This window comes from Oncorhynchus mykiss, chromosome 9 (assembly GCF_013265735.2).
Source record: "Oncorhynchus mykiss isolate Arlee chromosome 9, USDA_OmykA_1.1, whole genome shotgun sequence".
NCBI lineage: Eukaryota > Metazoa > Chordata > Actinopteri > Salmoniformes > Salmonidae > Oncorhynchus > Oncorhynchus mykiss.
Genome location: NC_048573.1, coordinates 25,801,341 through 25,815,983, shown reverse-complemented (window position 1 = coordinate 25,815,983; position 14,643 = coordinate 25,801,341). Strand labels below are relative to the sequence as shown.

The 14,643-nt window shown below is 44.3% G+C and overlaps 1 protein-coding gene across 2 annotated transcripts in view; it reads right to left on the bottom strand.

The window, feature by feature from the left end:
* LOC110531839 (mitogen-activated protein kinase kinase kinase 11) overlaps positions 1–14,643 on the bottom strand; it is a 39,522-nt gene that overhangs the window by 16,304 nt on the left and 8,575 nt on the right. For both annotated transcript variants that reach the window (XM_021615288.2, XM_036987701.1), the window contains exons 2-4: positions 4,496–4,676; positions 1,503–1,651; positions 878–1,053 (exon numbers count right to left, since the gene is read on the bottom strand). In XM_021615288.2, coding sequence (XP_021470963.2) covers positions 878–1,053; positions 1,503–1,651; positions 4,496–4,676 — 506 coding nt within the window. The remainder of the gene's footprint in view (positions 1–877; positions 1,054–1,502; positions 1,652–4,495; positions 4,677–14,643) is intronic.

The following is a 14,643-nucleotide window of genomic DNA, read 5'->3' as shown; positions in this document are numbered from 1 at the left end:
TTGTATGAGCTGAAAGTTTAGAGGGACGGCCAGGTCTTGGTAGATTTACAGTGGTCTGATACTCCTTCCATTTCAATATTATCGCTTGCACAGTGCTCCTTGGGATGTTTAAAGCTTGGGAAATCTTTTTGTATCCAAATCCGGCTTTAACCTTCTTCACAACAGTATCTCGGACCTGCCTGGTGTGTTCCTTGTTCTTCATGATGCTCTCTGCGCTTTTAACGGACCTCTGAGACTATCACAGTGCAGGTGCATTTATACGGAGACTTGATTACACACAGGTGGATTGTATTTATCATCATTAGTCATTTAGGTCAACATTGGATCATTCAGAGATCCTCACTGAACTTCTGGAGAGAGTTTGCTGCACTGAAAGTAAAGGGGCTGAATAATTTTGAAATATCCAATAAATGTCGTTCCATTTCATGATTGTGTCCCACTTGTTGTTGATTCTTCACAAAAAAATACAGTTTTATATCTTTATGTTTGAAGCCTGAAATGTGGCAAAAGGTCGCAAAGTTCAAGGGGGCCGAATACTTTCGCAAGGCACTGTATTTACTCCTGAACGTAGTTAGCCTTGCAATAACAAAGGGGTTGAATACTTATTGACTCAAGACATTTGAGTTTTACCATGTTTTATTCCACGTTGACATTATGGGGTATTGTGTGTAGATCAATGACACCACATCTCAAATCGAATCCATTTTCAATTCAAGCTGTAACCAAATATGGAAAAAGTAAAGGGGTGCTCCAGTTACGTGCATCAATAACAAGCACACTCATACTTCTCCATTTCTATTTCACAAAACGCACACACAATAACCATACAGTCACGGTCTCCTAGCCTCGCTCTAAAAAGACACCCGTTTCCCCTCACCTTCTCCTTGGCCCTGAGCTCATCAAACATGTCCTGGATCTCCAGTTTCCAGTCCTCCTGTAGGGAATGAAAGGAGTCCTGAGGCATCTCCTCCACCACCTGCCTCTCCAAAGCCGTCAGCTGAACCAAGATGGAGGCAAAGTTGGGCCTGTGGTGTGGGTCCTGATCCCAGCACTCTGAAGGCAGACACATTGAGTATAGACAAATTATAATAACATGCCAATTACGGGTACTCCACTACCAAAGCTCACATAACCCTGTAAGGTCAGGACATGACACAATTCATGCACAAACAAATCTACAACTTAAAGTGCATTATGGCTGTAATTTGGCTAGGCATTGTCAAGTCCGTTTACACGACTGATGGTCAAATTATTTCTTTAGTGCCTTTAACAAATCTAACAATCACCTCAAACTAACAACATCCTTGAGCAGCAGCCTCAATGTATTGCACAACCTAACCAGTAGCTCGGAATGTTTTTCCTGCGCGTGACCAAATCTGACATTTTACGCAACATTATTTTTGAAATTCAGCCTCCAGGTTTGAGGAAATGGAGAAGAGAGAATTATGGTTGCACCAAATTTAACACACACACACACGCAGGCACGCACAAAGGACTCTTACCTGCCATGAGCATGGCAAAGGGTTCTGGGCAGGTGGAAGGGATGGGGAGGGTGAGTTTGTTAACAGCCACTCCGTAGGCCACAGCCAAACCATCTATGCCCCTGTAGGGAACCTCTCCTGTCAGCAACTCCCACAGAAGAACACCATAGCTGGGGAGGAGAGAGGGGGAGAGGAGGTTAGGGACGTTTCTCTAACCAGTCCCTGGTCTTTCTGGTATTAAATCACATCGGATTCAATTAGTCAACTAATCATGAAGCCATTGATTGACACGTTGAATCAGGTGTGCCAGTGTTGGAAACAAATATGTGGAATGGAATGAGTTTGATGCTATACATACAGTACATTGATGATACATACATAGCACACACATACAGTGCATGGAAATGATATCAACAGCTGAAGTGGGGGGATGCAACTATGCTATACGTTATTAATATAATAATTTATGTATTTATTATATGCAATAATGACGGTCATGGAAGTGCATTACGCTTCTCTAAAACATGCATAAAGACAAAAATAGGGAATAAAGCAATACCTATTAGCTTACTACAATAAAAACATGATGGGGCGGGTCACATACATACATTAGAGGTCGACCGATTAAATCGGAATGTCCGATTGATTAGGGCCGATTTCAAGTTTTCATAACAATCGGACGCCGATTTTGGCCATAAAAAAAAAAATGTACACCTTTATTTAACTCGGCAAGTCAGTTAAGAACACATTCTTATTTTCAATGACGGCCTAAGAACGGTGGGTTAACTGCCTTGTTCAGGGGCAGAACGACAGATTTTTACCTTGTTGCAAGCTTGAATCCCTGAGCTGACCTTACGGTTAACTAGTCCACGAGGAGCCTGCCTGTTACGCGAATGCAGTAAGAAGCCAAGGTAAGTTGCTAGCTAGCATTAAACTTAATCAATCATAATCACTAGTTATAACTACACATGGTTGATGATATTACTAGTTTATCTAGCGTGTCCTGCGTTGCATATAATCGATTCGCGAAAAAGGACTGTCGTTGCTCCAACGTGTACCTAACCATAAACACCAATGCCTTTCTTAAAATCAATACACAGAAGTATATATTTTTAAACCTGCATATTTATCTAAAAGAAATCCAGGTTAGCAGGCAATATTAACTCTGAGACTTGGAGTAGTTGTTCCCCTTGCTCTGCATGGGTAACGCTGCGTCGAGGGTGGCTGTTGTCTTTGTGTTACTGGTTCGAGCCCAGGGAGGAGCGAGGAGAGGGACGGAAGCTATACTGTTACACTGGCAATACTAAAGTGCCTATAAGAACATCCAATAGTCAAAGGTATATGAAATACAAATGGTATAGAGATAAACTGTCATATAACTACAACCTAAAACTACTTACCTGGGAATATTGAAGACTCATGTTAAAAGGAACCACCAGCTTTCATATGTTCTCGTTCTGAGCAAGGAACTGAAACGTTAGCTTTTTTTAATAGCACATATTGCACTTTTACTTTCTTCTCCAACACTTTGTTTTTGCATTATTTAAACCAAATTGAACATGTTTCATTATTTATTGAGGCTAAATTGATTTTATTGATGTATTATATTAAGTTAAAATAAGTGTTCATTCAGTATTGTTGTAATTGTCATTATTACAAATACATCGGCGTTGAAAAATCATAAATCGGTCGACCTCTAACACACACACACACACACACACAGCAAAGTACTTGAAAGTGTGGAAGATCCAAGGTCAGAGACCTGGCCAGGATACCAGCCTCTCCCTCAATGTGATCAAGACAAAAGGAGATGATCGTGGACTACAGGAAAAGGAGGACCGAGCATGCCCCCATTCTCATCGACAGGGCTGCAGTAGAGCAGATTGAGAGCTTTAAGTTTGTTGGTGTCCACATCAACAAACTATCATGGTCCAAACACACCAAGATAGTCGTGAAGAGGGCACGACAACACCTATTCCCCCTCAGGAGACTGAAAATATTTGGCATGGGTCATCAGATCCTCAAAAAGTTATACAGCTGCACCATCGAGAGCATCTTGACTGGTTGCATCACCGCCTGGTATGGCAACTGCTCGGCCTCCGACCGCAATACACTACAGAGGGCAGTGCGACCGGCCCAGTACATCACTGGAGCCAAGCTTCCTGCCATCCAGGACCTCTATACCAGGCGGTGTCAGAGGAAGGCCCTAAAAATTGCCAAAGACTTCAGCCCCCCTAGTCATAGACTGTTCTCTCTGCTACCGCACGGTAAATGGTACCGGAGCGCCAAGTCTAGGTCAAAAAAGTATTCTTAACCTAAGCCATAAGACTCCTGAACAGCTAGTCAAATGGCTACCCAGACCATTTGTATTGTACCCCCCCATTTTTATGCTGCTGTTTCTCTGTTTATTATCTATGCATTGTCACTTTACCTCTACCTACATGTACATATTACCTCAATTACCTCAGCTAGTTTGGGAATAGTGAAGTGTCTCAGGAGAGCATGAGAAAGAGATGTGTGTGTTGTGTGTACAGTGTGCTATTTTGGATACACTTCCTGTGTGTGTCACTGGTACGAAAATGCATGCGCACTAATACACATTCACACAGAAAAGAGAAAAAAAACACACCCCCTTCACAGATAAACGGTTGTGGTCAGGTCTGCTGTGTGGCCTTACCTCCCTCCCTCTCTAGCTCCATGCAGGGGGACAATAGGACAGTGTGCCTGACACGTCTCACACAAAGCACAGAGCAGGCTTTCAAGTGCTGCTGCTATCACATGGCTGTACCCCTCCTGCAACCCATCCCTATTATATCACTGTCAGAGAAGGTGGAGGGGGTGACAAGTTCCCACAGTCCTGGCACATAAATAGTCTCGTCATTTATCTTTATTTTTAATTCAATTATTTTAGCAGGGAAGTTGGCATCTCTCAACAAGGAAGTTGGCATCTCTTGTCATCATGTACTGCTCCACCCCCCACACATGCAAACACACACACCTACAAGCCCCCTTACCTCCAGACGTCGCTGCCCTTGGAGAAGGTGGAGGACTTGATGACCTCCGGCGCCATCCAGGCATAGGTGCCCGCCGTGCTCATCTTGGTGGTATTGTGCCACTCCCGCGCCAGGCCAAAGTCTGTGATCTTCAGGGTTATCCCTTCCATACAATCATTCTCCATAGGCTGGGCCAGGAGGACTGGGAGAGAGAGAGAGAGAGAGAGAGAGAGAGAGGAAAGAGAGCAAGAGACGCTTTGATTGAGACATTACATTTTAGAGGCGTGGCAGATGATCTGAGCCAGCGCAACGTACAGTTAAGCGCGTTCAACTTAAGGTTCCAAGGGACGACAACCACCGGCGGCAGTCATAGTAAAGTAAACACTTTCAGTAATAAAGCAACTGTCAGCAGAATCAGTGCTACTAGGAAAAGACAAGCAAAACCTAAATAATATTTACACTCGTCCGGACCATATAAAGCAAGGTGGGTGTGAAGGGGAACACTTCAACACTCTTATTAAACTATTAAATGCATGAAGTAATTATAATGCATCATTGCAAAAGGGGATTTAGAACTTTTCATAACTAAGTATTAAGCCACTTCGTGACCCCCCCTACACACACACACACACACACACACACACACACACACACACACCACACGCCTTTCACATCCTCTTCCCTTTATTCTTTTAGATCGGTGAGATCAGACTTAGAAGAAGAAACTAACACTGATAAGACCTTCTATATCTATACAGTAACATCCCCGCTCTTTAACCTCCAGACAATGGGCACATATCATCCTTTCATCATAGATATCTAGAATGATACGCTCTGGAATAGAACTGAGCTAATGGAATACAGAGGCATGTTCATTTTATGTCCTGATACTCATCTTCTCGGCCCCTTGTACCTGCACGTCTTCATGTGATGGTTAGCTATGCTATGCATAGCTAACCATCACATGCTAGGCACAATGCTAGGCACATGCTAGGCACATGCTAGGCACAATCAGCCTACATGCTAGGCACAATCAGCCTGCATTGAGAAGCCTTGGATTAGCCTATTCCGCCTCAGCATGCAAACCTGAGGTCAGGCATCCTCCCTCCTCTCGCGTGTGAGGTGAAAAGAGGCGAAAGCTCTGGAAATACGCCTTAGAATGACACGCATGTGTTAGGACGGGTCTATGCCCTCCCCTTTGGCAGCCCAAATGGGTAACCTCAGGGTGAGAGACGGGCAGCCAACGTCCAGAGAGAAAGACAGAGAGTCGGAATTATGGAATCCTTTTTTTTTTTAATAGGGAAGTAAGCCTTCTGCTATTTCCAGACACTTTCTGTTTTTTTCAGGGTATAAGTGCATGTTTTCTTTCTGTCTGTCGTCTCTTGCCTTCTCCCTCTCTGTATCGGGCCTCTCTTTCTCTCGCACACACACACACAAAACGCACACGCTATAGTCTCTGGCTCCCTCCCTCTGCACACATCCTGTGCTCTGCCTGGCAGAACGGCCGCTGCGCCGTGTTTGACGTCACAAAGGAATGCATCACAAGAGTGTGGGGTGGGGGGGGGGGGGGGGGGGGGGTATTGTGAAAAGGCTCAGCTCTCACAATGAACCTCTGGCACCATCACTTCACACTGTGCAGGCTCGGCCACACACACACGCATGCATTTCAACAACTAGAAAGACAGAGAGAGAACAGTGGACACATGTTCACACATGGGAGCACACCCACAGTGTCAATTAAAACATACATACTGTACACAGAGATACCATAGGAACACACCCACAGTGTCAATTAAACATACGTATCTTGGCGTATCTAAAAGCACAGACACAGGTATGGGAGCTGTGTTCAATGTGAACAGATGTGCCACAGATCCATGGCATGAGATTGTGGGATGAGAACCAGACAAATGCCCTCCGTCCCTTTGCATCTCTGTAATGTCTTCCTGGAGAATCAACCGTTTTTTTTGTCATTTATGTGCGTCAGAGAAACTTCCATGGACTTCCTGTTCTTCATAGGATTTCCACGAAAACCCATGGTCTTAGTAGTTATCAGGCGACTAAATTAAAAACCAAACCAAACTGGATCGATCGACTTTTCATTGGCTCGTCCTCCTTGTAGCAGAAACGTAAAACAACAATAAAACAAGTCTCCATTCATTCCATCCTCTTGTTGTTGTTGTTTTCCTTTAGTATACAGCCCCTCGATGGGATAAATACTTACCACACTAATCTATTGTACTCTCTTCAATGAAACCTAACTAGTTTGTCAGTCAACTAGTGTTGAGCACATTTCAAAACAAGCTTACGTCCCAAATAGCAACCTATTTCTGACATAATGTACTACTTTTGACCAGAGCCCAATGGGCCATGGTCATAGGTATAGGCAATAGGGTGGCATTTGGGACTCAGCCACGCTCTGGGCAATAACCTCCATTTCCTCTCGGTCTGCTCTTGTGACCTAACCTCCAGGAAGTGACGCCAATTGGACTAAAGGGCTCTGGCCCTTCCTCGAAACAGAGGATCCCATTTCACCGTCGTGCTTTACGAGGCAGATTAAGCTGAAACCTATTTTTAGAAACAGGGGTTAACAGGGGTCATTTGGCTTCCGGCAACTGATTGAGACAGCTGGAGAGGAATGTGGGATATATGGGTGAGTGAATCAAATCGGTCACGCCGATGAGAGAGGGTTGGTTGTTATCGACAATAAACTGACCGAGTCGAGTGTCTGCCAGGTTTGTGACCTGTGGCGGCTTGAATAACTTGCAGTAACTAAAAAGAAAAATTATCGAGACGTACAGACACAGACAGCGTTTTAGCAGCATCAGAACGCTCAATATTCTTCCTCCATTTCCTTTGTTGAGGCAGAGTACATCCTCAATTAAGACACCCTTTGGCCCCTCCCAACACATGACCACACCATTCTCCCCTCAATATCACTGGCTGCTAGAACCACAAACAGTGAACTGGTCTAGTATGTAACCATTGTAAAGCTCCGCCTTATCTCAGCTCACTGGTCACGATAACCACACCCACCCGTAGCATATGCTCCAGTAGGTATATCTCACCAGTCACCCCCAAAGCCAACACCTTATTTGGCCGCCTTTCCTTCCTGTTCTCTGCTGCCAGTGACTGGAACGAATTGCAATTTTTTTTATTTTATTCAAAATAAATTCAAAATAACTAATCGCTGAAGCTGGAGACTTATGTCTCCCTTACTAACTTTAAACATCAGCTATCTGAGCAGCTAACCAATCGCTGCAGCTGTACATAGTACATCTGTAAATAGCCCACCCAATCTACCTACCTCATCCCCATATTGTTTTTATTTACTTTTCTGCTCTTTTGCACACCAGTATCTCTACTTCCACATCATCATCTGCTCATTTATCACTCGTGTTAATCTGCTAAATTGTAATTACTTCACTATTATGGCCTATTTATTGCCTTACCTCACGCCATTTGCACACAATGTATATATACTTTCTTTTTTTTCTATTATGTTATTGACTGTACGCTTGTTTATTCCATGTGTAACTCTGTGTTGTTGTTTGTGTCGCACTGCTTTGCTTTATCTTGGCCAGGTCGCAGTTGTAAATGAGAACTTGTTCTCAACTAGCCTACCTGGTTAATTAAATAAACACATTTAAAAAAATAAATGGACATCCACGGCATGACATATCTCGGGTTTCACTAAACCGATTTACCAGACTAGAAGTCTAACACGCTGACCAGACCAGACACGCCGCATGCGCGAGCGTCGCAAAATAAAATGTTCAGTGCGATCTGCGTCAGAAATAGGAATGACTTCTATTTTAGTCCTTGGCGTCGCAGACTCTCGTTGGCGCGCGCGAGCAGTGTGGGTGCAATACGCGACTTATACGCGACTATGTAAGGTTATAGTAACAGTTAACTGGTCACTCATTGGGAATAAGGTGAACAAGGACATGTGGCACTAGACCCAGTGTTGGTCCCTGCTAGCCTGCCCAGCCCCAGACAACCTCCTGACACAGACAGGGCAACCAAACAACAACGCCTGCAACACGGCAGCTACATCCCCATGGCAACGGGACTCTGTTTAGTATTGTTTGTTGTTCAGAGAGAGAGAAAGAAAGAGAGTAGGTAGTCACTGAAATGACCCTAGACATGTAAACCAGCCAAGCCTATCTACAACAGAATATCTATATGGAAAGGAAGCTCAACTGCTCTATTGCATAGTTGTATGTGGGAAGAAAAATATTGTGTTTTCTTATTTAGGGGCACTCGGGCTATTGACATCTCAAGAGTGTGGATGAGACTGACACTGACATGCACTTCACGCACCACCAAGGAAGGGCTGTGGCCCCATTTCATTTCCACAGCAGCTTATGAGAGAACACACGTTTGCATTCTTCAGAGGCACGTCGATCCAAGAAGTGTAGGGAGTTGCACACAGATTTTGGGTGTTCAGCGGGCATATCTTGAAAGGAAAAGGGGTAACGGAATAAGGGCCGGGAGTATCATGAAATCCTAAATCTCTGTTGGCAGGACACACACATAAGAAGCTCACCTGCGTTGCCAGCTTGACTCAATTCATTAGTAGCATGACATTGACCAGTAATTCACAAAAAGTGGCCAGCTGCACCAAACTACTGTTCATCTCGCTCTCTCTCTTCTTACCCCATCACTTCACTACACTCTCTTTCTCTGCTTCCATATCTCCCTCGCTCTCAAAACTGAATGCGCGAACCACTGCATTTAATCACGGCAGGGTAAGCGGGAACATGGACGTCTACAAACAGAACAGATATTCCCTCTGTAAAGTCATTAGAGAGGCAACACGACAGTACAAGGACAAGGTGGAGTTGCAATTCAGCGGCTCGGACACGTCACGGACGCCTCGCTCCGGGACAAGTTAACACCTTTGAGGAAAACACCGACTCGGGCCACTGCCGCCCACGAGGACTGTGAGCTCTCGTTCTTTGGCGCTGATGTAAGATATTTAAACATGTTAACCCTACCGCAACACAAGGGTGCGTGCTCAGCCCCCTCCTGCGTGGCCACGCAAGTCTCCAACTCAAATCATCAAGTTTCCTGACGACATAACAACGGTAGGCCTGATAACCAACAATGAGACAGCCTACAGGAGGAGGTGGAGGACCCTGGCAGAGTGGTGCCAGGAAAATAACCTCTCCCTCAACAAAACGAAGGAGCTGATCGTGGACTTCAGGAGACAGCAGAGAGAGCACACCCCCATCGATGGAGAGGGTGAGAACCTTAGTTACTGTTACTAGCCGGAACTCTAGCCCAGGGGTTCCCAAACTTCTTCACTCAGGCACCCCCCTCTTCCAGCATTGGGAAACATCTCATGCCCCTCCCCTGTGTGCGGGGGCGCGCCACATCTATTTCTATGGGCACAAGCATTGTTCATGACACAAACTGTTTACACCCCTCTTCTTGGTGGAGAGAATTTTGCAGGTTTTAAAGCATATTTCCTGCAATTCTACACATTCTGTCATGGGGTGCAAAGAAAATGTTGCAGTTTTAAAACACATTTTTCGAGCAATTCTATGCACGTTGCCGTGTCAAATGTGTATTGATGTGATATTTGAGTGACAACAAAAATTACAACAATATGGCCTAAAAAAAAAAAATGTCAAAATCAAAAACCTTCAACCCTAGTTGATCTGGACATTTCTGACAAGTTATAAAATGCTGTCTATAGAAAAAGGGCAGCAGTGACTGACATGAGAAGAGGAAAAGTGATGATGCACTACCCAATTTATTTTTACAACTTCTAAGAGTAAGTTGAAAGCTGCACCGAGTTCCCTATATGATCATGGCTGTTGGCTGATGTTATGGTCGGTATGTATGTGTGTGTGTGTGTGTGTGTGTGTTTGGGAACCATTGCTCTAACTTACACCTTAGAGACCGCTGCCCTATGTACATAGTCATTAAACACCGGTCACTTTAATAATGTTTACATACTGTTTTACCCACTTCATATGTATTCTAGTCAAGCCTCATCCTATAGAATCACTGCTGTACACATCTTTTCTATTCATATACGGTCTATTCAAGCCATTATATAGATATTTCTATTGCGGACTCGGACATGGCTCATTCTGATATGTCTTAATGTTTTGGTGGATTTGTGTGTATTGTTAGGTATTACTGCACTGTTTGGAACTAGAAACTGCACCTGCAATAACATCTGCAAAAAATGTGTGTACGCAACCAATAAAGTTTTATTTGATTTCATCTCTCTCTCTGCCCTCCCCTCCTGTGTGTTTGGGCCGGCTCTGCTCTCTGCCCGTAGGCGAGGGAGAATTCCGACATGGGAGGGGGCTTTCCCCACGAAGAACGGGAGCTTTGTCCCCTGAGGGACAGAGCCATAGGCTGACAGACAGTCTGGCAACCTCTAACACTGACATAGTGATAGAGGGAGAGAGAAACCGAAAGAGAGAGAAAGAGAGAGAGGGAGACAGAGAGATAAGGACGAATAGCAGCAAAACAGCAACTTGCAAGAGAACACAACTCGTGATTAACCTGAAACATATTAGAGTTGATGTGGTATTAACAGGGCATTTAGTTACTTGGCATTATAAAAGACAAGTTCTCCTCAGACCCTCGGCCTCCTCTTAATAAGGGCGCGTTAAGGGATTGCTCTGTCAATGGGTTCTTCATAACATACACCAAGTCTAGTCATTGAGTATGTTCCTCTTGGCAGCTAAAGTGCGTAAAAGCTAAATTCACCTGTACAAAACAACAATGCTACAAGTCTCTCTCAAGCAGTGAAGCTGACATCAACATCAGTCGTTGAAGTTTAACCTCCATTAGCTCAGCCTCCTCAAAGACGATCGAGATTTTGGACTGTCTGCTCTAACAATGGGAATACATGTCAGCAAAGGCAGAAGGCAGGCAGGAGGCAGAACATTCTAGTTCATGAGAGGGCATGTGAACAACAGGCACAACTCCAATATATATATATATATAAAAAAAATTTTTTTTTTTTTTGTTTTTTTTTGTTTTTTTACTCGAAGTTGCCAGGATGCCACGGCGTCCACTTATATCAGGATATTTGTAACAACCTAAATATTACGAAAACTCTATTCGATCAAATAAGCCTCACTTGAGCAAATGAGCAATACAATGTTAATGTTGACTTAATTTGACTCTCTCGCTGACCTCCATACAGAAAAAGACTAACTTGGGCTGCTTCGTGCTTTATTCTCGCGCTGACAGATTTTGCGGCGGAGTCGGCCCTTTCGCGCCGGCCTCTCTGGTATCCTAGGAAACTCAGACCCTGGGAGTCAATCCGCGGTCAACCTCACAGGGTGTAGAGGTCAGGAGGTCGGGTCAGAGGTGGCTGGTGTATAAGTGGGCGGTTACTTCCTACTTTTTTTTTTTGAAAGACGGTCCCCTTTATGCAACATAGTACAATGTGATGGTCCCGTGTCGTGCATTGATCTAGCTAGTTATCAAGGTTTGATTGACAAGAAATGTTCACTAATGTTTGCACAATCGCGCAGAACGGCACTGGAACAGATCAAAATCGGTTTCAACTTACTGAGAGAGACGACAAAAATGTAGCGGTAATGATAAGCATACCTCGACTCCACCGGTTCTGGTGCCACCTTAATTGGGGAAGACGGGCTCGTGGTTAATGGCTGGATTGGAATAAGTGGAGTGGTATCACTACGTTTGTGCCGTTCCAGCCATCTTTATGAGCCGTCCTCCCCTCAGCAGCCTCCCCTGCTTGACTCTGGTACAACAGCTGCATGCACACATACAAATGCTCAGGTACAGAGAAGCATACAGGATGTACAGAGAAGCATAACAACAGGACAATTAGTCAAATCGTTCTAGCCAAATGGTAAGAATTCTCCATCGGCTCACTTTAGAAAAGATGCCAAACCAAGCAGTGAAAGAACTAGCTGGAAGCCTGGAAAAGACCTCTCCCTGATTCCCTGGGTTTTGGAACTCTCCACATCTTCTGTGGTGTGACCTTAGTGTCTCGTTTGGTCCCTCACTCCTCTCATTCACTGGAGTTGTGTTGTCCAGGCCCTCATCCTCCTGCTCTCTGTTCCACACAGCATATTATTCTGGAACTATTAGTTGTGTGTGTGTGTACACATACTGTCTGTGCATGTGTGTGTATATCCATGCATGCGTGTATCCAAGCCAACAGTGTGTGTATGGGAATCCCGTGCCAGCTCCTACCTGCCCCCCTCCCTGCCTATGCCAATCAGACCCTGGGATCTCAGGATGCAGCTTGCCCGGCCTTTCCAAAATAAAGAGAAGGGAACACAGAGCTAGAGGGGAGGCCAGCTACCCTCACCCCTCCTGGGCCTACTGCACTCTTATCACAGTCCGCCAGACACTGTTCCAATGGGAAAGCAGCTGAGCCTTGCCCTGACAGCCTCCACAGAACCTGGCACTGCCACCCAATCACAGGTGATTCCTGTTAGGCAGCAACACACTGGTATTGAAGCAGTCAGTGAAAAGGATAAAAGGAGACGTTTGTTCCTATTGAGGCCGAGGGAGTATTTCCTTGCCACGGTCTGTCGGCTGCGTTTGCTACTGTAGATTAGGGGTTGGAACGTCGTCGTTTCATCCAACAGCGACAAACAAGAACGGCTATCAACTTTGTGTTCTACTTTATTTTTTTATCCCGGATTGATTGAAAATAGAAGACGGGAATTGACCTACAGCAAGGTTATTTATTCAATCGATTTGTGGCTACATTTAGCATCGAACCTGTTTCTATCTCCAAGACCAGGATCTCATTCCAGTTGGAGGCCATTTCCTCCACAAAACAGAATATAGTTTGCTTTCGGTTTGAATATGCAGATGAGTTATTGATCTGAATTTACGAGTACCATCTCCTCCTACTCATCCCATGACCTATTTACCCAGTTAACTACAAAGTAAAGCTACCACTTAACAAAAAGTGACTAACTGGCCATAACGGTCAAGCCCCAATGGTATCTCTAACCATTTAATTTACATACAACACCTCTTGGATTTACTTTCAAAATGTCCATATCAGGGCCTGTATTCATACAGCATCTCAGAGGAGGAGTACTGATCTAGAATCAGTTTTGCCTTCCTAGATCATTGTGAAAAAGATGACAAGGACAGGGGAACCTGATCCTAGATCAGCACACTTTAGCCTAGTATTGTTTGTCTCTGACAATAGACTCGACTGGCAAAGCTACTCTATTGCCGCAGCAGCCCCTGCTACAGATGATGAAAGTCAACATGCCAGACTTATAGAAATACAGGTTGCAATTCAGGAGTTTATCAAGTTCAAAATGTCTCTACATCCTGGCCTGAATACCTCACATGCCGCCACTACGGGCTAAATGTCCAAACTGCCCTCGTAATTCTCCTCAGTGAATTTGGGAATGTTGATGTGTGTGAGAACAAGTGTGTAAGTAACGAGACTGCCAGTGTGTGTCTGGGAGTGCAGAGCAACACAGGGGATGTTTTCAGTGTGCTGCGTTGCGGCGCTAAGGACCCTGAACAAAAACACATCCGTATACCACCAGTATATCAGATACTTATCCACTCTGGGAAGAAAAAGAAAAAAAAAACATGTTCCAAGATGTACTTAAACCGTAGTTCTTCTTTAAAAACATTTTTAAAAAAGGGCCATTAAATTTAGTTTGACTCCTCCAATGCTTAGTGTGGAATTTCCCACGTGATTTCAAACTATAGTGTATATTTATAGTGGGTGTAAATATAATGTGCGTGAGCCAATGTGTTTATGACCGATTGTGTGTATCTGAGGGCCGAGGTGTCAGTGACTGACTGATAAGGGGTCCCAAGGTATGTGTGTGCTGGTACTGGGAATGCGAGAGGAAGAGGCTCCTCTCTGCTGTACCTTCCTCTGTATTTACATTCAACAGAAGTCCAGTTCTGGCCTCCAAGACCTTCCTCTGTGTGCACCTTCTTCAATGATCCTGTTCAATCAGCATCTTCCATTCACACAGTAAGTACAATCAGCTTCACTGATTTGTAAACAAAGCTGTAGGCTTTTATCTTTTAAAATCTCTACACCTATAGAAAGTGTCTTTCGCCCTTAAAATGGACAAATGTAAATTTTTTTTTTTACAACCAAATATCTATTTTTGGATGTAAATGGCATGTTAAAGTATCCAGACACGTTTGTGATTTCACATTTT